Genomic DNA, 23,271 nt, shown 5'->3' with positions numbered 1-23,271 from the left:
ACAAAATCTAAGAGAGTCCAAGAATAAAAAAAGAGCTGAAAATTAGCATAATAGACCCAATTAAATATTAAATTTAAGGCTCCAGCACCCCTTTGACCCTGAAAAGGATAAGCAGAAGAAGATGGATGGATGTTAATAAACTTATTATTCTGCAGATCTACACTATTGACCTGTAGTTTATTATTAGTGTTGTATTAGTCATGTACTTAACAGGTCAATTAATGAGAATCTTAATTATGATAAACATTAACCCCTCACTAAATAATCATGGACAACCTTCAGATTTTTTGCTACTTAGTGTACACTATCCAAATTAAAATCCATCAAATTATGAACAAGAGTGGACTGAAAAAGGCGTAAAACAATCAACTCACAGATGACAAGATGACAGGATTCATTATTTATTTCCATATATCTTTATTATCTGTTATTTCCCATATATTTATTTATATATATATATATATTTATTTATATATCTTTATTCTATACAGTTGTAGTCTCAATAGTCTTTTATTGACATACATGGATCGTACATAAGCTTGAGAGGTACGAGAGAGCGAGGCAAGAGAGAGTTTTAATTTCTTCATAAGATGTTTTGGCATTTAACAAGACAACAAGAGACCACATCACAGACACCCACCCACACATTTTTAGCACATTTGTAGTACACATACACGCCACTGCATGCACACATTAAGGGGCTGAACACCTCTAACCCGTACAACATACTACCCGAGGTGTATATACACACACACACACACACACACGCAGACGCAGACATTCACACGTCAAGGAGAGAAGGAGACAGGCATTCACACAATAGATTACATTAATACCAGACTGACTAGTAAATACACATGTACATGTACAGTACTCGCCATATTTTAATTCCTGCTCCTACATACACACACACACACACAGATATTCTCCAGAGCGCACGCACACACACACACGCACACACGAACACACAGATTCTGGATAGAAAGTAAACAGCAGTAGCGCTGACTTTCAGACCGTGATACTGGTAATGTTATTAGCTCTGATCCATATTTGGCTTCTATTACTGACAGTTACGCAGTATGACGACAAAGTGCAGAACATGGGTGTGATTAAACAAAGACCATCAGCACTGAGTCCAGTAAGGTGTGATGAAAGATGCAACGACAGCACTGCCACATTATAAAACAAACTCGTGTTATATTGCAGTTACAGAATGAATACAAGTGGTTACTTTCCACTGGTTATTATAACAGTCTTTCTTCTACATAACCACACACAGTTACAAACATACACATTCATATCACTACCAGACAGTGTTTCACAGTGTAGGAACCTCATTGCAGATCTGTCCTTCCTCCAAGATGCCACCAAATAAACACAAGCTGACATTCAACACAACCGAACGACAACAATATTGAAACGCCTTTAGAAACAAGAACAGAACAGATATCATATATTTGGCTTCAGTAACAGATGTAAAAGATACCTGAATTTTGCTACATATTAGAATGCATAACTTAACAGCATTAAATAAAAATACAACCATAAACAGTCAGAGTGGACTGTCGTGTAATTATCTGGCCTTTTCTGAGTTCATTGTACAGTATCTCCAAGTTGAGTACATGTTTTACTGTCTACATTAAACAGATTGTATCATACTTTATATAAAATTATTGTTAGAGCTCAGCAACCTGAAGAAAAACCCGGTCACTCTGTGACTCTGTTGATCCTTGTAGGTGGGACAGAAATAAGAAGATGACCACAGAAATTCTTCAAAACCAAAAAAACCAGCATGAGGATCCAATCTAAACCAAGCTAAACAAAGTTACGACAGCCTGGCTCCATCTAACGCCATCCAAATTCCTAGATCGTGGTTGGAACGAGTGTAGCAGATGCACGAAAAGAGGCAAAGACGGTAAAAGGTAGCCCCCTTGTCCTGTAGTTTTGCAGTATGTCCAGAAGAGGGCACTCCAGGTTGGTAGAGATGCACCTTCTTTTTGGTCAGGGTTTGGTCAGACTGCATTTGTGACGATAAAATCCCTGTGGTTGTCACTGCCGGGCACTGGGGTGATGCTTTTTAACAGACGCTGGGAAGAAAGACAAAAAGAGACAGAGGACAACAAAAAAAAAAAAAAACAGAAAAAAGTAAATCACAGTGATATATGCAGGAAGTATACCACTTTTTGTAGTGACAGTGTCATAATCAGGGTTGAATGATTTTATTATTGATTACCCTGCCAATAAAACATCAAGAAGTGTCTATTGTATGAAATACACACTGTCCAGATCTCAAAATGACATATTTAGATGTTTTGTTCTGACCTTTCAGATGGCCGAAAACCTTCAACATAACCACCTGTTTTGTTAAAGGCACATTTTGACCCCGGCTGGCCCCATCCGTCCTCCCAACTTACTTACATAGTCTACACAAAAATATAACTTGTGTTTGTCGATCTGTGTCAGTGTCATTGTGCACCCTGGCAGCAGAGTCAATACAGGGCGACAGCCACAGAAGGTCTGTCGAGCAGCCTCTTTGATGTCCTCCTCCCCCCTGTCAACCCTTCATGCAGGGTTTAACAAGATTTTAATATTAGTCATGACGATAACGATGCACACTTTTGCATTCACAGTGCATTATGCACATTACACAATGTTAAACAACCTCACAGGAGGAGGAATTGAAAATACTCGACATGCGTCTCTTGAATACATTTTGACGACTGATTCGTTTTGATGCCACAGCGCTGCTGATGGATGGGGTCCGGTCACCTTTCAGTTACAGCAACGTGACAGTCTACACATCCGCTGCAGAATGCGTGCGTGTGTGTTTGTATGCCTATTCTAGTTGCCTTTTTCTTGCTAATCTCTGGCCCGCGCCTCCTCCTTGCTCCTTTGATCCTGATCTCCAGTCATGTGTTCACAGGAGAGGGAAGAACCTGACAGCGCAGGGAAAAGAAAAGACCAGAAGCAATCCCTGTGGTTGGAGAAATATCAGTTGGTCAGGAGAGGAGACGGGATAGATGGAGAACGGGAGAGGGAGAGGAGGGAATGAGGAAGAACAATTCGATAATTCTGCACCTGTTTGAAGGTGCCCTTAGCGTTGAGCAGGTGGTAGACCATGTAAGAGGGCACGCAGATGAATGACGACACCCCAATGCAGTAGCCAAGGACAGTGGTCCAAGGTGGGTACAGATAATCAAACAACCTGACCTCTGGAGGGAAGGCCAGGAAGCTGATGATGATGAACTGAGAACGGAAGCAAATCAGAGATCAGACATAACAACAATTAAATATGACAGCTGCTCAAACTACTGCACCTTCAGGGGCTCATTCCAGCAACTGATACAACTTAGTGTATATGTGTAAATGTTGCACGTGCTACTGACCAACAGAAAGCAGGGGCAGATGGCCACCCAGCAGACCCTCCAGAAATAACCCGGGTAGAAACCAAGCATGACCTGGACGTCATTACAGAAACGGTTGGTGCCTGCGGTACGAACACAGACACACCTCAAAGTCAAATATCAGGAGTAATGTGAACTGCACCACAAAAAAAAGCTCAGAAGTACTTCATACTGCATACAGTCATAAATTTCCACCATCACCACAACAATCACCACTCACCATAGAACCAGGACACAGCAATGACTTCCAGCAGCACCACAGTGATGACTGCAGGGCCCGTGGCATACTCCTCAAACAGCTTCACTACAAATGCACCTCCCTGAGACACGACACAGACGTACGGAGGGCGAGTTATTTTTGAAAGGTCTTCCATAAATGACTTGTGCAACTTTAACTGAGCAGAAATCCATGGTGGTCACTGTCTTACTTTAATGAGGGATGGAGATAAATGGATTACTGCTCTAATCTGATTTCAGCTGGTTGTTAACTGTGACACATTGCACTGCATGCAAACAGCAGCAAAACTCAAGTTTCTTTTTCCAGTTGTGTGATCATATTTTTATAATCTTACAATCAAATGAATCAAATGAATTTGGGGAATTATGGAGAATGAATGTCTAAATGACAATTCAGTGGCTGAAAATGCACTCGGGTGCAAACTCCAGGAGTGTACTAACTGTAATAGAAAGCATTTAAAAAAGGTTATTCCCTTTTGATAGTAACCTTAATGTAATGTAATGATTCCCAAATATACTTACATATGTGAGTGTGGAGAGAGCCCCGAGGTAACACACACACACAAGGCCAAAGACAAACCACTCTCGTCTCTTAGCCAGGATATGAGGGAACTCATCTAGCATAGCTGTGATTACCCCCTCCAAGCCTGCAAACTGGGGACAAAAGATATAAGAAGAAGATGAAGCCGGGGCAGAAGGAAAAGGGAAAAAAGTTAGGGCAGCTGTATGTGCTGTATGGGAAACTTTCACATCTGTGCTTTGTGCTAAAAATCCGGTGTTTGAGTCCAGGAGCAACGATGTGTATGAGACAAACTACTGAACCAGCCCAGCACAAATTCAAGTATATTTTGCAGTAATATCCTCAGTCATAAAATCAAACAGCAAACCCGCAGCCGGTCCTACAGTGATTATCTGCTTGTGATAAGAGCCGTACGGGTATCTCCACCTGGCTGCCTCGGAGCAGATAAACAAAGGTTTATGGAGACAAGACCACCACACAGCAGTGATATGAAACCCCTATCACTTTGTTTTTGTCGAATATTATTCATAATGGAACAGAGAAGGCAAAAAAAAAAAATGCCCAGCAGCTTAATGGAGAAATAAGCACAACAGTGACATACTGCCTTTACAAGACGACATGAAACCACCTGAGAACTGGGAGCCAGGACACAACTGAATGTTTTAGATTAAAAATAAAAGTCGAGGGGCAGATGTAAAGATAAAATACTGACTGGTTTACCACTGACATGAGTCATCAGCAAACTAACCGTGCTATCCAGACCCAACATGATGATCATGAGGAAGAAGATGATGGCAAAGAAGGTGGCAGCAGGCATGTTGGCTATGGCTTCTGCATAAATGATGAACAATAGACTGGGACCTGGGGGGAAAAAAAGACTTTTTAAGTGAGACCTGAACTCTGGAACTTACACGGTGTCCAAAAACTTAGTGTTCAGTCATTTTCAGGGATGAATAAATTTCGGATAAGGAACTTCTTGCAGTGTGTTGGTGCGGGGTCCTACCTGCATCCTTTGCCACAGCGTCCACATTCTGGTGCCTCATCTCAGCCATGTAGCCCAGCACGGTAAAGATGACAAAGCCAGACAGAAAGCTGGTCAGACAGTTCACCGAGCTGGTGACCAGCGCGTCTCTGATCGAGGAAACAATATTAAGCAGGAAGATGACAAAATTAGGGATCCTATGCAAAGTATTTAGACTTGTGATGGTTCCATCAATAAAGATATCTCAATGTTCATACTGACACATATTTCAAGTAAAGGATTCAAGAGATTAAACATTTTTGCTGAGTAACAGGAAACACTGAGTAGCATTGTGACATTGAGTGAGCAGATGTCACTGATTTATTAACTCAGTAACAAAAGTTTTTACTTGTAGCAGTTGTTGTGAAATGGGTTGTAGCTGGCAAAGGCAAGGAGCACGCCGAACCCCGGACCCAGAGAGAAGAAGATCTGAGCTGCTGCATCGATCCACACCTTTGAGAGTGTGAGAGGTGACGACTAATAATGAATTATGAGACTGAAAGACGTGGGTTTAAAATCATTGAGGAGTAAGAGAAAAAAATGCAGGATCTGAGGCTGTTGTACATGTTAAGGATGGATCTTGTTACAACGAACCAGCAGACTTACAGTAGTGGTAAGCAGCTTCTCCCAGTCAGGTTTGAGATAGAAGACGACGCCCCTCCAGGCTCCTGGCAGGGTGGCCCCACGGATGAGCAACACCAGGAGAACCAAATAGGGAAAGGTAGCAGTCACCCAAACTACCTGATACAGAAAGGAAAAAACTTGATTTACTTTAATCTTAATAAATCTTTATGTCTTGTGCTGAAATCAAATGTTTTTAAGAGATAAGTATGTAGTATGTAGGTGCACATTCACATGCAGCCTGAATCTTTTTTTAAGCTCATTCAGTTTGTGGTGTTTACAAAATAAAACTATGCTCCTTTATCTGACTATTCTTGATATGTTTAAAAGGATTTATGGGAAAGAACTTTATGTTTAAAAGCGCTTCCATGTTGCCTTAGCTCGTTTCTGATATTCCTTCTTTCTAATCAACTTTTCCATACTCGATGATGAATGATAATGAGGGTAAAGAGATGACAGGAGGACCAGTGTTCTTTTCTCTGCCCATATGTCTCCATCCATCAATCCATCCATCTGCTCTAACTGACACCCCCATCAGCCACGCAGGCACCCCTTCAGTTACCTTTCCAGACGTCTTGACTCCTTTCCAGATGCTAAAATAAACGATGGTGAAGATGAAGAGCAGACATAGGGCCAGCTGCCAGCTGATAGAGCCCAGCTCGTGCAGACCTGGGGAGCGATGGACCTGCAACACCTGCCGGCTGGAGACAGAAATTTGAGATTTGAGGTTGGAAGAAATGTGAGAAGGAAAGACAAGAAAGTGAGAGAATGAAAACAAACATAAGGAGATGAATTGAGGAGAGAGGACAGCAGTCACAGTAATCAAGGTAAGGTGAAGGAGTACAGGAAATGGAAGAGGAGGAGAGTGAAGAGGAAGGTAAGGGTAAGGGTATCGTGGCGAATGGATAAAATGCAAGAACAATACAAAGATAGATTGGAGAGAAGGGATGTTGGAACATTAAGGAAAGAAGAGGAAAAGGAAAGAGCATGGACAGAAGGAAATGTGATATGAGGGGACCATGAAGGAGGAAAAAAACATTCGGAGGTTAAGACAAGATAATTACTATTTAAAATGGTTTTGACAATCTTAATAATAATTTGGGTTAAAAGGTAAAAATACAATACAGTATTGAGAAAGACGGAGTCAGAAAAACCGTACAGTCAGTGTGGGGTCACAGGTTAAGCAGCCAGGGCTCAAATGAAAAAAACTGAGACATGATTTATGTTAAAAACAGGAAATTCTGGCGCCAGACTGAGTTGGGGAATTTGTTACGTTTAAACCCGTATTAGGGAAAAGTCAACTGTGAATCTGTCTCAGTAGTTGGACTCAGAGTAGGAGCAGCTGATAAGAGTGAGCCAGTCGACTGCTCAGAGACCCAGAGCAGTCAAGAATAACAGAGACATTGTTTTTAAAAGACTTAATCACTGTAAAAACAGCACATTAAAACTGGGTTAACTCTTGGAGGGCATATATTTTGTTACTGATTAATATTGAGCATTGCTTTTCTTTAATACTTTATATTTTCCCACAACCCAATAATTCAAAAGCTTTTTCTCTCACCCTCTGCCTGCTCCTGTTCATAAAACAGTTACTTCTGTGTTACTTATGCACTCACACGAATCTCCAATCAGTGATTTATACTCTGAAACAGTCATAAACTCTCTCTGCACTGTCTTCACAACCATCGAAGGAAGTGGATTTTTAGGGAACAAGGTGATGGGAAATCTGTCCGGGCTCCTAAACGCCAAAAACAACCCTGGGATCGAAGTCATCCTCCCTCCTTCACTTGACGTCTCCCTCCTGCGTACAGCTCCCCCTACGCCTCTACATCTGACTTACATGCACTTACGTATAGAACTCCTCGGCAGGTGACGTAGAGGAGTTGGACCATGACACGTTGTGGTCTGAGGACATGTAACGATTACAGTTGGCTGTATTCCAGGGGTTGTTGCAGGTGGTCCAGGGTAAGGTGGGCCGGAATGATGATAGTAGGTAGTACAAGGCCCAGGCCATGATGGTGTTGTAGTAGAAGGCTATGTAGAGGGCTATGATACAGATGGCGAACCCTATCCCTAGATGAGTTGAAACAAAGAAATACTTATGCGACAGCAGTCAGTCACTGCCCACATCATCCACAGACATCAGTGTTTTTTTTTTTTTTTTTTCTAAGCTAATTCAAGTTCTTATTGGGTGAATACGTGACATTTCCAAACAACAACAATTTACATACTATCAAATTTCGGAGCATCTGGCATTTGGCATGAAAATGTGACAATTTCCATAACAGAGAGTCAGAACATCTCAGTAGATGTACAGGAAACCAGGGAGGCTCTTCAAGGGTGAGGGCAGGGAGGTTAAATGAGCTGTCTCTCAGCCTCTGATGATTTGAAACTGTCCCTCCTCATCTTTTTTGTTTGTTTTTTTTTTGTTCTCCCCCTTCCAATTTTCCTGTTCCCTCTCAAGTTTTCTTCTTCCGTGCTCTGTCCGAGCTGTTGCTTTTGACTTTCTCCCTCTGCTCTGTTTTCTCTCCGCTGTTACCTTTGAAGATGGGACAGATGTGTTTCCAGATGGAGATGCAGCCACTGCGATGAAACTGGCCGAGAGCTAGCTCCATGTAAAACAGAGGCACCCCTCCGAACACCGCCATCAACAGGTAGGGCAGCAAAAAGGCACCTGAAGGAAGACATTGGAGAAATGTGGGAAGGCATGCAACAAGAGGGACGTAAGAGAGGGGACCAAAATGAACATATGGATGTGGAAAAAGTGAAAAAGAAGAAAGAGCTATGCAAGAACAGCAAAAAGCACTCAAGAGAAATTGGACTCTTTCACGCACTATTTAAGGAAACTGTAAAAATCCTAAAAACCAAGTGCCATAGCTTATTATTTATGTTTCACTCTATTCAAAAACAACAATTTTACATTTATTGTGCTTTGTGGAGTTGTTTTGCTTAAATTCTATAATAAAGTATTTCTATCTTTATGGCTTTGTTATAAAATATGAAAGTAATAAAATTAAAGGCTTAACACAGATGGGCAGAAGAACATCAGGACGGCAGCCAGATTTCTGACTCTCCAAGCTTATGCCCAGTGTTTGATAACACATCTCTCTCCTTCTTGCTATCTGATCATAAACTTATTTCATGTGCATGTGTGCATTTGTGTATGCGGACGGGGCGGTGTGTACATGCGTGCTTGTTCCTCTTTGTGACATGAAAGCAAAGATAAGGGCTGATTGAGCAGCTGCCTGGGAGACAGGTTATTAAGCAAGGAGAAAGACGCTAAAAAAGAAAAAAAAAAAAAAACACAATTAATACTGTTGCCTCTATCGAGTGTGTCCCTGTCTTCATCTCTACCTCGCTCTATGAGACACACACACAGAACACAGGAAATTGCAAAGGTTTTATTATTGCAAATTCAATAAAAAGAGAGGCCATGTTTGCCACTAGGTGAGGATTGGGTAGTGAAAGAGCAGGGCAGACAATGCAGACTTTTGTGAACACATACCTTTTTGTACCTCCAATTGCGCAAGAAATGAGCTACATCAAAGCGCTTTGTTAACCGTGGCACTCCTTGTGGGCTTGCTTGAGCTATTCATACTAAAGCATTTATTTTCTCAGAAATTAGAAAGTACCACAAATAGTCTTAATCTACCTCAATCTTTAATAACGGAAAAGCTAGAGAGCAGTCAGCTAGCTTCAGTTGCTGCATACAGGCTATAATGTGAATTACAGTATATGCTGTAGTCAGTATGAAAGAGCCCTTTCTTCTTTCTAATCCTTCAAATCCTGTTTGCTTTAGCATGGGATCATACGTGCCCTCATCTCCATTCCACCGCACTTTTTATCTCGTCCTTCCACTTTGACACGTTTCTCCCCTCCAAACATATTTTGCTTCCTCACCTCCTCCATTTTGGTAGCAGATGTATGGGAAGCGCCAGACATTTCCCAGGTCCACAGCATAGCCGATCACAGACAGCAGGAAGTCCATCTTCTTGCTCCAGGTTTCTCTGGGCCTGTCCAAGCTTGTTTGTTGGACCATCAGAGTCCTTAGGCCTCCCAGAGGTGCTGAGGATCCGGTACCACCTCCGGGTCCCGAGGCTGTACCTGCAGCACACGCTGCAGTTCCTGGGCCCTCTCTGGGGCTCTGAGGGGTGGATGTTGTGTAGCCATTGGACACCTGCTGGCCAGAGCCAGATGTCATGCTCTTGGGTCCTCTGTCTGCGAGACCATCAGCAAGCATCAGTCTACCATTTTCCCGCTGTGCCCCATCCTCTTCTCCCCCCATGTCCTCTCTCGCTTTGTCCCTCTCTTCCTCATTCTCTCCTTTGTCCATTGTCAGCATGCTCATCATCATCATATCTTTTGTCTCCATTGGGTTGTGTTGATATTCGTGTTGGCAAGGTAGTTAGGGGTGGAGAGAGGTTCTCAGTGACAATGAAGGGAATGTGGTGCTGCTGTCTGATATGGTGCCCATTAGGGGAAGAGAAGCTTTAGGAGAGGGGTGCAGTGAGAGTTTGGGACAAGACTGGGGAAGACTGTCCTTCTCAGGCAGGTAAAGGAGACAAAGAACTGGAAAGCAAAGCTAAAAACAAAAAGACAAAGGGGCCTGAATGAGGGGAGGTGTGTACACGGGGAGAGAACTGAAATGTGTAAGGGTCTGTTGAGCAAGAGAGAGTAAGAGCGGGCTGCAGGACAGACAGAGGAGGGTATATGAGAGGAGAGATGTGTTTGAACAGGATGTGGCGAGCAGAAAAGTTACAAGAATCTTGGATCTAGTCCACAAACAGCTCGTCCTCTGAGGCCCACACTGATGGTGCAAACTGCAACACACAGAAGGAAAATACACAGATAAATCATGGGATAAGAGCTGATCCTTTTTTAATTACATTTTCAGTAAACCAAAATAAAATATAGGAGCCTTCAGGGCAGTTTGGGCTGTCTGAATGACACCATGACAATGGCTGTAATAAAACAAAACAAACAAAAAAACAGGATAGTGTCTTGTTTTACATGTTAATGAATAAGAAGATAAATCCGAGGAATAGAGGAAATTGAGGGGATTCGGCTGTGACATGTCGATTCACTTACTGGAGCCTTCTCCTTATGGTTCTCATTTTAAGCTATCAGTTGCGTAACTTGTTTTGATGCTTATCTGACAAAAGTAAACTGGGAAGAAATTAGAGAGTCTAAATACCAGCGCCTGCAGGATAGAGGCGCCGCATACATCTGAGGGCAGGAAACACACATACAAAAAAAAAAAAAAAAAAAGACCATCTGTGGACATGTGCTAGGAAAGATGTTCTCTAATTTTTATAGTGACTACAAACACTGAGATACAACATCAGTCAGATGCTCAGCAGGTTGTTCTTTGGCTGCTGTGGTGGTGAAATATGTTCAGCAGCTATACAGAAAAACTAAATTCAGGCAGCACAAGAATCAAGTTTGTCTCCTCAATTTCTAATGTAAATGTTAAATTTTAAATTACTCACAGTAAACACAATTCAACCAAAATAAAACTCAAAGTGCATTTTTTTTCTACAAATGCGTCAAAGTTGTTTTTATTTTTTGCATTGACAACAAATTCTAATTAAAAAAAAAATCAAAGATGCTTCCACATGAGCGACGGGTCAAACTACGACATCTGTTCAAAAGCAGATCAGGTCGTTTGCAGTGTTAGCTCAATTAGTAATGAACTGTAAAATGTGGGAAGACAATTTACGTGGAATGCCATTACCTTAATGAAGAACGAGTGTCCAGCAGTTGTACACGGCACGAAATTCATTCCTCCCTAACATCTGACTACCACACAACAAGACGCTGTCAGCTATGTGGACTCGAGCACTAGAACACTTCCATTACACTCAAACTTTTTTTTTTCCCCCCCTTGCAAACCACATTTTTAATTTCCAGGGAAAACAACCTTGATTTCTTCATCACAATAACTTCCATCTGAATCCTGTGCTTCAGGAGGAACCCACAGTGCTTCAGCCTGACAGATGCGCTGTGGGTTCCTCAGTGCGTTTTAAAAAAAAACTTGATGGAAATTTGGTTTTGACCTGCGGCAACATTAAAGATCCAAGAAGAAAATCATCACACACACACAAAAACCCCCCAAAAAACTCCTCAGCTACACTTCACTCATACAGAGCACACATTTTATCAGCTGCCACACAATCTCACAACAGGTCAAGAAAGTCAATGGCAAAGGTCTTGATGAAATACTATTTTATGTGCAGACAAACGTAATCACCAGCAAAACAAACAAAAAGACCAAAAAATGAACAGTTCATTGTTAAAGACTGAAAAATCAACACTGCAGACTGATGCAGTGATGTAAACTTAAAATACACTGCCCACAACAGGAGATTTTTTTTTCCTCTTGCCGTTTCGCTCAAGCCATTTTTAATAAAGAAAAAGACAGTAAGATGATAAAATCGAGATTTCAGCAATGATAGACTGAAAGAATACGAGATGTGAGAAAAATATCAATGAGATATTATAAAACAACCTTAATTAAAAACAGAAAGACTCTCTTGCTGAACTCTGCTTAAACAATTATGCCAATACTTCTGAGGTAAAAAAACCCCACAAAAAATCAAACCGCAACTCTAAAGTTACAGGTTTTCCCCCCAATCTGCGTGCAAACATTACCTTTCAGAGATGATTACAGAGGTCAAGGAGAGCATGTGGCGCCTAAGACGTATGTGAAGAGCAGCAGCAGGAACTTCTACCCAAAACTTAAAGAATCCCGTGGTATGGCAAAAACTTGCCAGAGAAACAGCGTGCCCTAGCACATCAGGACACCGTGTTTGCCCATTGAGCTCTCAAACCCCTCTCATTTCTCTCTCTCTCTCTCTCTCTCTCTCCCTCCCCCTCGTTGTCCCTCTCTCTCACTAATTTGCAACCACACACACACACACACACACACACACACGCACACACAGGCTGGGTTCGCAGAAGCACAGCCGTGCAGACATATGCACAGATGGATGCATTGATGCATGCAATCAAACAGAAGATAATAAAGACTCATTAGGCAAGCACAGACCTGCAGATCACAGTATCAAGTTTTGCTTTGATACAGTAATAATATAAACAGAAATAAAGAACTGGAGGACAGCTCCAATACAGCATAGTCATGGCAGAACTGTAATTAATGCACAAACACGGCCACACAGTGCAGACAGGGGAAGTCCTACCCTCAAGTAGTTATTTGGCAGCGTGGGGCTCTGCGTACTTGCTACTGTTTTACCTGCACACACACCCCAACGCACAAACTGTCAAACACTGGTAAAGCCCTGCTGTGCTGCAGTCCTCGTACTCTCCCCTTTTCCATTTTCATTTTTATTCTTTGCATTTTACAAGTTCTTCATGCGCACCTGCTCCGAAGAAATTAGGTCTTTGATGCTCTGACCTCAGTTTCACAGATTTTCAGCCGTGTTTTGTAACCAATTTGGTTGCACAGTTGATATCAAATATTTACAAAATTGTCTTTCTAGCAAATGCAATATTTGATTCATTTACAAGCTGACGTCTATCTTGTGTTTAAATTGCATTAGCAATCTTTGAAATTAAAAACTAAATCGCTTCACTTAAACACTCTACACACCACCTTAGAAAAGCAAGCTTGCCGCTGTAAGGTCAAGACTCTGAGTCTCTGAATCATCCTGCTTACTGTACATGGTGCAAGGCTGCAGGAGGACAGGCTGCCTGTAGCCCAGCCCGTTCTCTGTATCTATACTCCCCCAGGTTATTGCTGCAGTTTAAGCATTTTTGTCTATTTGAGCAACAGTTCAAAAGTATGATTAAATAAAGAAAAGACAAAGCTGCAACACAAAATTTATATTTATCATCTGAAATATTAAGTATTTTAGTTTAATCGTCCTTAGCTATTTAAATGCAACCATCTGAGAATTTTATAGAAGCATACTGTTTTAAACGTAACCTACCACCACTGTCATTGTTCACACACAGTCCAGACAGACACAAGCACAAGCACGCACAAACACTTTCTCACGCACACCCATGTAGCATAAACCATATCTGCGCTCACACAGTTGAGGTAGCGTGATACTTGTTATGATTTAGCTGTTATTTAAGCGTTAAATACATAATTATCTGATAATAGAAAGTTCCCCTCCTGGTGAACCACATTTACGTTAATAAGCATGTTATTTTTTTTCTTTTTCAAAAATCCCAGAGACCGTCTCAGTGAATCTTTTACTCAAAAACAACTCAGAGCTTTGGGCTCTGTGCCAGCTTTTAACAGCCTATAGTCTGGACCTTAGACGACAGGAATGTGTGAGTAAAAATAATGTGCAGTATGCTTTGGCAACTCTCAGGGGGTTTCCTGAATAATTTTGGACTCTAGACTGTAGAACACATTCAACACTATTAGCCAGCTTTCCTTTTGTGTTAAGATTTAATCTGCATGGAAGATACCTGACAGAAGTGAACAATAACAAGACCAAAACTGGAATTTAATCTACAAAATAACCTGTACCCAACAGCCAGTTTTTCTGACTAACTAAATCTATTGGAAATTATGAAAGTTTTGATAAAGAACTGCAGACTCCTGCCACTATCTGGCTGACATTTATACCTATATGGATTTGTCCATTCATCCATTTCCTTTCAGTTACAGTTGGGCTGGACCCTATCCCAGCTGCCATAGGGCAAGAGGCAGGGTGCACGCTATCACAGGGTTAACACAGACAGACAACCATTCACCGATGGCCAATTAAGAGTCACCATTTATTTTTATTATTTTTACAATGTGGCACTATAATTCCACTACTTTAGCTAGAAACAAGTCCTGCAATTAAATACATTTTCAAATTAAATAACACAGTCTCTAATATTTTGTTAGAACCGTTAATCATAACATTTGTCTTGCCTTTAACTCCATGGTAAGCATCAGCCCAGAAACCCACTGAACTCATGGTGTCACAGCTTTGATACTCTAATGTGAAGGTAAGTAAAACACAAACTGATAACTGTAAATACAATGAAGACCACATCAGCAAGAATAAAGTCCGTTATTTGCTGTTATAAAACCACAGCTTTCCTCACACGCTCACTCAGGATGCTACAAAATTTAAATTATGGATTTTGGCTTCACCTGTGACAATGTAAAATCTGTTTTGTCTTGTCAGGCACCCAAACACAGCACAAATGCACAACTGTCCCTCTCAGACTGTCACCATTAGCAGAGCCACACAAGTAAATGACTTTCTATAGTACATTCACCTGTTACTGTACTTTATGCTTGCTGTGTAATATATGGCTGACTGGGGTTTGCTTTAGTTTTTGCTGTACTTCTGCGATCCTGTTCTTGTTATTTACCAAACAGAAAAAAAAAACAAAAAAACAAAAAAAAAACCCAACACATTTCTAATTCACAACTCCCTGCCTTGATTTGTCTGCTTTTTTTGGCATCATCAACTCAACACATTTCCTCATCCCAGTCTGTACCTCTGACCTCTCGTATGTTTGAGCTTAAATTTGGAAATTGCAATCCAAGTCATCCAATAAAACAACAAGTGGTAATCTACGAGCTGACAGATTACACATTAAGCAGAATACGTCAGACACAAGCACAATGAAAACTGCTACAACGACTGAGACATTTGGACTGAGTCCTGTTTGCACCTGCAGTGACACCTCTGTTACAGTCAAGAGGAGTGAAATACAACAACAGGCAGAACTGCAGCTGTTTAAACAGCCCACACATTCTCTTTTATAGGTATATGTGCTTTGAACTTAATACTCCTAACCCTCTCTACAGCCTTTAATGCAAGTTGCAAAACATACAAATGTGGTCAGACTCCTCAAACTAAATTTTGGTCTATAAAAGTCTGTCTATCTAAATACTTCAGTTTGCTGCTGTGCTATAGGATTATAATATGTGCCTACAACTGATACATACTCCAAATTGCTGAATATGATGAGGCAAAACCATGCGGACATTCAGTTTTATTTCCTTTATAAGATATTGCCTAATTATTGTGCAGAGCCTGTCGAGATATCAAATGTTCTTTTAGGCAACCATGAGAAAAGAACCCCATACACACAGCAATATAATGACATGTGATGGTGATGGATCAATGAGACAGTGACACACAGAGGCTATGACCCATCTCTAAACTTTTTTTTAAACAATAAATAAATATGAAAAGTGAAAAGTAAAAAGCAGCCACTTGGCATGGCGGATAAGATGCATCACAATCTGTGATCACAATGTCACAGGTTAAATTCCAGCTGGGACACAGGTTACATACGGTACCTTCCACCTCTGTCTCTTCTTCACACTTTCCTGTCTGAGTCTTCGGTGTGATTTAGTTTCACAAAGGAAATAAGATAAAAACTAACAACAGGGATATAAGATAATAATACATGCTGTCACCAGGAAAAAAAGGCCCCTGTGGACTACTAGACTGCCAACACTTCCTGCCAAATAAATACTTTGCCAGCACAACTTAGGGGCTTGACTTCTTACTTATACCTCAATTGGTGACATAATCTCTCCCTCAGATGGTGGCACAGCCATTAAAGCAAAGGCAGCCCTGAAGGTGTCCAAGGACAGATTATCAGCCAGGTAAGGACAGCAAATTTGGCAAAAACAACTACAGGTAACAAGTACTGTAGACATTATGCAGTCATACTTTAAAAGTAAACACAAAAAAATACAAAAATGCCACTGTCAGATTCTGTCAGTTATTATTAGAAAATAAGAATGGTTTCTATCAATTTAATGCTTCCATAAACAGCAAATGAGCTTCATCAAGTTATGAAAGCAAATTTTTAATACTAATTCTTAAAAAGCAAGCTTGAAAATGTAACATGAAATACTAGCAATGGAACTGAAACAGTCCAGCTGGAGCAAAATATATATATTACTGTTATACTGTTAAATATATTTTGTACCTATGGGTTAAAACTAATGGAGTCGCACTCATAATCTGACTCACATTAGAAACGTACTGATGACACTGAACACAGCATCTTTGAGATGTTGCAGATATTTTCCAGGGAGGCTAAAAAAAAAAAAAAATGAGTGCCTCATTATTTATTTGATTACTGATTATTAAGGTTAAAGGCTATCCACGCTGGATATTCTTCACAGCTGTGAAAGGACTGACTAAACCCAGCTTCCCTTGGAGCTGAAAACTTGAATCTAAAACAGCGAGCTTCAACTTCAAAATTGGCAGAGTTATAATCTGTGGGTGGTTAATGTTTGTGTTAATTATTTGGGGATTTTCTCAAAAATGAGCAGCTTAATGCCCTCGAGGGAACAGCGGGAGCTGACCTGTTGAGTAATGCCACACATTATGACTGGAAAAGTTGCAACCCCACATTCTTCATTCAGTGTTACAAAACACCTGTCGAGGAGATTAAGAGCATGAAATAGAGAAGAATGCAAGAGGAGCTAAAAAAAATCATAGAGTCATTTCTATTCCTTGTTTTTCCCCCTTTGAAGAGAAGCTTTAATTTGGCTTACATCATGCCTTTCGTGAAAATATGAAGCCATTATCAATAATTACTTCCATATTCATTAATCCATAAAGTGAAAGTCTGTCACAACTCTGGCTGTTTCAAAAGTACAAATCCACATAAAAGAGATTAATAACAGAGATGAGGATGAACCCCTGATATCAGAGGTCCCAAAAGGAAATTAAACTACTCCCACCCAACGCTTACATAAAAATACAAAACAAACAAACAAAAAAAAACACGCCTCCCATCTCCCAAATCCCTCCTTGTGCTGCTGAACATTTACACACATGCACCAGGCCTACGTAAAGCTCTCACACACTCGTTGGATATGAATTTACAGCTGAGAATTGATTACGGTAAATCGCACATGTTGAACCTGCTGGTGAGGATTCCAGGCAGAGTAGTCTTACCTTGATATCGTTAGCAGGACAGCAGCGCGTTGCCCGTGGAGCATCTGGTCATCTGGATCCCCAAGACGTCGCCTACCAACGCCGACTAAACCCAATCACACAAATCACACATGCCTGGGCTTACAGCGGGCCGTTTTCTGCTCCGCCTGGCTTGAGACACAAACACTCGAGCATGCAAGTGCCAGCTCACACCCAAGCACACACGCTGAGCTTTAGAAAAGGATCCTCGACCCTAATCCAGAACTCCTCGGTGCATATTTATAAGGGTCAAAGAGGAATGAGAGGGGAGCATGTATACATTAATTAAGCTGCAAATGTTAAAAAAACAAACCCAGCATGATGAAACATCAACATTATGAAGTGAGTGTGTGTGTGTGAGAGATTTTTGGTATGTCCCAGGCTGTCTGTGCCCTGGTCTAACTAACCCATTTACAGCCACCTGCAACCTATCCTGCCAAGTGGACCAGTGCCAGGTACAGTAGTACAGTCAGTCTACGTGGCCTTTATTTTGTGTGAGAGACGTGAAATGAAAGAGATAAAAGGAGGCATCCTGAGTGGAGACAGAAAACACAGTCACAGACATGCTGATATTAAATTATAATCACCGTGTCCTCGTTCCTTCTGTCTCACCAACTCTCTCACACACACAAACTCTCCTCCTTGCTGAAGGCCGGTGTTGAACGTCATTCCAATCAGCATCAGCTGATGTACTAGGTTAATCCTCACTGCACACAAACCACACACAGGCGTGCAAACACACCCACCCACACACACACACACACACACACACATTACTAAACGAATGCAGTAATGAGACCGGTTGTGCGATGACCATTCCTGTATGGTTCAGCGATGGGCTAATTCTTCCTGTCAGACACAAACGGCTGCATGTGGAAACTATCATAAGACTAATTTTGATGTCAGGACTTGTATGCCTGGGTGCACAGGTTCAGAAGTTCACGGTCATGCTTTGTAACACACCTGAGAACAAGAAAACCTTCTAAAGAGGCAACAGGTTGCAGAAGGGGAAAGCACTCAGATAGCATTAACCTCTGCCAAGCCGAAATAGCTTTATTTCCAAAATACACTAATATTTATTGTTAAAGAGTATTGTCCTGACATGAACTACAGTTACTCAGGCTAAAAGCAGCTCCTCTGGTTTAACTGATCCAGTCCATTTAATGGTAACTTACGTAGCTTATCTACTCCGAGTCTTTAAATTGTACTACAAGCCTCATTTACTCAAATCACACACACATTCATGCAAGCACTTTCTTCTATACCTAAGCTTTTATCTGACATTCGCGCATGCAGACTGGAGTTCCTATGATTTTGTGTATTTTCTATGAGTAATCCCTTTGATTATATTGGTAAATAAACTGCAGTCAACATGATTGATGAATGGGTTTTATACATAACCCATTCATAAATGGGTTATATATAAAACCCATTTATGAATGGGTTATATTGTTTTGTATTTACTTACAAAACAGAAATGACCTGTTTTGTAAGTAAATATATGAGTCTGCATTATTGTACCTACACTATAATCAATCCATCTTTATTTAACTGTGATGTTGTATTTGTTGCAATTTCTGCTGCCTTCTTGGACAGATCGCTCTTGAAAAAAGAAAGACATTTTTAATGTCAACAACACTTTTTACTCAGACTAATAAAGGATATATATATATATATATATATATATATATATATATATATATATATATAAAAGTAACTTGCCAGAAACTGATTGCATCTTCTACCTCCTGACAGGAATGCTATTTCTGGCTTAAAATGTCTTTATGAGAGATTTGTTTGACACGTGTTTCACAGATTATAGGCCAGCAAGTAATTTATAACAGTTTAAAAATGGACTGTTGTTATTTTTTTTTGGCAAATCCTGGTGTTGCGCCAAAAGTGATGTGTGATGTTTCTATGTGTTTTTTATGCGTAATATCTATTATTATTATTAAATAGACTGCAGTCAACAGGATTTGTGAAGGGCTGATAGTAGCATTGTCCAAACTATTGACTGGTAATGTACATATAAAATAATGGCCTCTGTTGCAAGTATCTTTATCACTGCGTTATTGTACCAACATTATAATCAATCCAGTCCTTTTTGGCCACTTTAGTGCTTTTCTTTCTTTCTTTTTTCTTTTTTTTACCGAAAACCACTTTTTGGTACAACTCCCGGGAATAGACTCCGGGAAACTCCAGCTCAATTAAACACTGTTCCCACAGGGACACACAGGTGTGTTACACTCAGTAACGCTGACGTCAGAGACATCCACAGTGCGTTTCCTGCCATTAAAATCCCCATTCAGCTCTGCCAGTGTGACTCTTTCAATGTAATACGTGAAAGGAGGAAATAACTGATTACACACCAAGTTCAAAAGTTGAAAGCAGTGCCGGAGTTTGCAAATGAACCCCCTTGAGACTGAAAATATTCAGCAGCGTTTTATTTGACAGAACAACAATAAACACCAGTGCTTTAGCGTGGCTAGTTTTGCACAATAACTTCAGCAACAGCTTGCCAGTTAGCACCTGCATGCAAATATAAGCTATAAGCTAATAAGAAAAGAAGAAGAAAAAAGCACCCTTCAGATAACTGCCCACTATTATAAACACAAAGTGTTAAGTGAAAATTGCACAAACCGTTCATTTGTCTTCACAAAATGGTTGGTGAGTGTTGAAATCCTTTACTATCTATATCTCTCATCAAAGGGACAGCACTCTTTACCTGCCATCAGCAATTAGGTTACCTGTTGAACCTTGAAGCCTCCTGACTCCTGATAGGCTGTTTGATGTCCCGAAGCTCTGATTAACCAATGAAAATTTATCATTGCTGCATTAAAAAAAAAAAAAAAAAAAAAAAACTGGTACCAGGGATTCACACTTATCACTTCTCTGCATGCAGAGACCTCTGTAATAAAAGGACACAGACTGCTGTAATAACCTAATGAAGGCCTGCTGCATGTATAAAAAGTTTGGAGTAATGATATTAAAAATAATTTTTAATGCCAGTTCTGTCCTTTCAGCTTTACTTTTTGTAAAATGGATGGATCGCTACAATAACAATTACCCTCCCCTCCGCTCATGAATATATTGTGAAACCAGGAAACCTTCCAGCTAAGATTTCCACACCTCTCTAAATCAAACCCAGATAAAAGGCGAGTCCTCTGAGGGATGACTTCTAGGGAAAAAAATGCTGGGCATGTTATTAATATAGTCAGCGGTTAAATTCCATATCATCTATCAAGAAGGACTGTAGTGTACATATTTCCAAACTCCTCCACTGTTGCTATAATTCACATCTGACTTAATCGAGGGGGGGTGCAAGTCAACCTGCAGCCATCTGGCATTTATGAATGAGATAGATGGAAGAAAACTGAGGGGTAAGGAGAAGTGAAGAAGTGTAAAAAGGAAATATAATCTGCAGATGAAGGCCAGAAAACTGGAGTGCCAGACACAGGACATAACAGAGACACAGGCAGAGGAGGGAATAAAACGATTAGAAGTGAAAATAAATTAAAGAAACGTAGACTGAATGGTAGGAGGATGTAGGGGTAACGGTCTACGCTTAACCTTTGAGCGCACATTTCAAGGATTGTTATCCATTTGCTAATTTGTCTCCAGCATGCAGTGCAATGTGACAGGGAAAAATGCAGATGTGGCAACAGCTGTAGTTATTAAAACTGTAGCAAAAATAAGGCTTTATCGGCAAATCAGACATCCGTCACAATAACTACACTCATGTACCAGTTACGCCACCTTCAGCCATTCTGTGATCGTCATCCCAGGAGTTTTTCAAAACAGTTTTATGCCTTATCAGTGATCTGGATTAGGAAATCCTACATTGTGCAATCTACTAAGAACAGGTGATGTGTCTTACTTATCTGCTGTTTTTTTTTTTTCTTCTGGAAGAAATCACCCTGATCCAGAAGCAAACTTTTCAAAATCATCACATCCCCTAAATAAGACGTAACCCAGTGTATAAGAACATGGGGTCACCTTAAATTCTATTTCTTTTAAATAGCCAGACTCTGCAGCCAACCTGCAAGAAATAAATACAAAGAAATATACTATAAGTTTTACTGCATTTGCTTTATGAAATCCTGTCTGAATTCACTCGTCCCTTGCATCAGATTAATCCTTAAACACAAGCTGAAGGTATGATACAGATCTAAAAAACTGCTTTACATAATGAACTCTAATTTCATAATCTCTTTTGAAAAAAACTCAAAGGGCCTCTGAGCAACCAGCAGGGTGGATGGATGTTTTGTTTGTTTTTGGTGTTAGCAGCCACACTGCTGAGGATGATGAGTAGTAACTCATCTGACAGACCACCTGCTGGGAGGTCAAAGGTCCTCCTTAACTTGAAAGGTGTGTTTTAAAACAGGGAGAGCAGAGACTATACTGAGGAAAAATGACAAAACCTGCACAGGAAACGTGGATATTTTTTTTTTTAACCTGACTCTTTAATCTAGACATCCTGTGGTGAAATAAGTGTTTCACATGTACCAGTTGGGATGGAGTCAGATGGAAGATGCAACCCCCCCACCTCCCAAAAAAACATTAATGCACATTCACAACCACAGCTGGGTCAGTTTTTGTCATTTTAGCTGTTTCTGTAAATCCACAACATGTGGTAAAAGAAGTTCTTAACAGAACACCCTCAGGCTGTAAAAAGGAAAACAGGATCGCAGGAACATTAGGAGTGGTCAAATCAACAGTTTGGTACATTCTGAAAAGAAACCTGATGCAGAAAACTGGTGAATTGGCCATAAAAGGGTAGACTTCACGAGAGCAGGTAGCGATGGGTCACCACAAGCTGCAAATCGTCTATCAGCTTTGAGAAAAAGGGCAAAAAAGACTTTGCAAAAAACAAGCACCCCCCCCAAAAAAACAAAACAAAACAAAACAAAACAACAAACCCTAAAAGCTGTGGAACAGCACTGTTTTGACACATGGACCTAAGATTGACCAGTACCAGTACGACATGAAATTAAAAAAGGAGGCGGCTCACGATCAGCAAAAGTGCTTCTTGCTCAAGACAGAAGTGAAAGCAGAAAGACCCACAAACAACCTGCTGACATCTGCAGCAAAGAAGGACACCCAGTCCTTTGTGACGTCCGTGGGCTTCTGCCTGGACTTTTTGTGATCACGTCATACCGTACCCCCTAACATGGTGAAGTTTGCATCAAGTTGCCTCTAATTCTTAAAGGATTAATGCAATTTTTTGTTCAGTCTTTTGAATTTCAATTACATAATTTTCATTTCAAATCTGTTTCATACTGCGGCTAAATTATAAAAACTGTCACTGTCCAAAGATTTCCAGACCACTGTTTGCTATTCAGGCATCTGTTTATACTGTGTAGATTATAGAGACAGGAAGTTATGATAAGACTGCGTTACCAGTGTGTTTCTTTGAGTGCAACTCTATGAACTGCTGTTTTATCCTGGTGAAAGACATCTGCACATGAGTGGAATACATAAACCTCAATTAAAACATTCAAACAAGACTAACTGCCTTGCACAATATTTGCCAGCATCTAATCC

The 23,271-nt window shown here is 40.6% G+C and overlaps 1 protein-coding gene across 1 annotated transcript; it reads right to left on the bottom strand.

Annotated features, from left to right (window-relative positions):
* Positions 1-416: 416 nt before the first annotated feature.
* On the bottom strand, positions 417-12,597 carry slc6a4a (solute carrier family 6 member 4a). Its single transcript, XM_030744382.1, has 14 exons — positions 12,455-12,597; positions 9,704-10,623; positions 8,343-8,477; positions 7,654-7,876; positions 6,366-6,504; positions 5,789-5,923; positions 5,532-5,635; positions 5,165-5,292; positions 4,910-5,022; positions 4,164-4,295; positions 3,625-3,724; positions 3,387-3,487; positions 3,079-3,246; positions 417-2,087 (listed from the first exon to the last, which is right to left on the bottom strand). The coding sequence occupies exons 2-14, from the start codon at positions 10,173-10,175 to the stop codon at positions 2,013-2,015; spliced, it is 2,025 nt and encodes a 674-aa protein (XP_030600242.1). The 5' UTR covers positions 10,176-10,623; positions 12,455-12,597; the 3' UTR covers positions 417-2,012.
* Between the last annotated feature and the right edge of the window lie 10,674 nt (positions 12,598-23,271).

This window comes from Archocentrus centrarchus, chromosome 13, assembly GCF_007364275.1.
Source record: "Archocentrus centrarchus isolate MPI-CPG fArcCen1 chromosome 13, fArcCen1, whole genome shotgun sequence".
Classification (NCBI taxonomy): Eukaryota; Metazoa; Chordata; class Actinopteri; order Cichliformes; family Cichlidae; genus Archocentrus; species Archocentrus centrarchus.
This window is presented reverse-complemented; position numbering and strand designations above follow the sequence as displayed.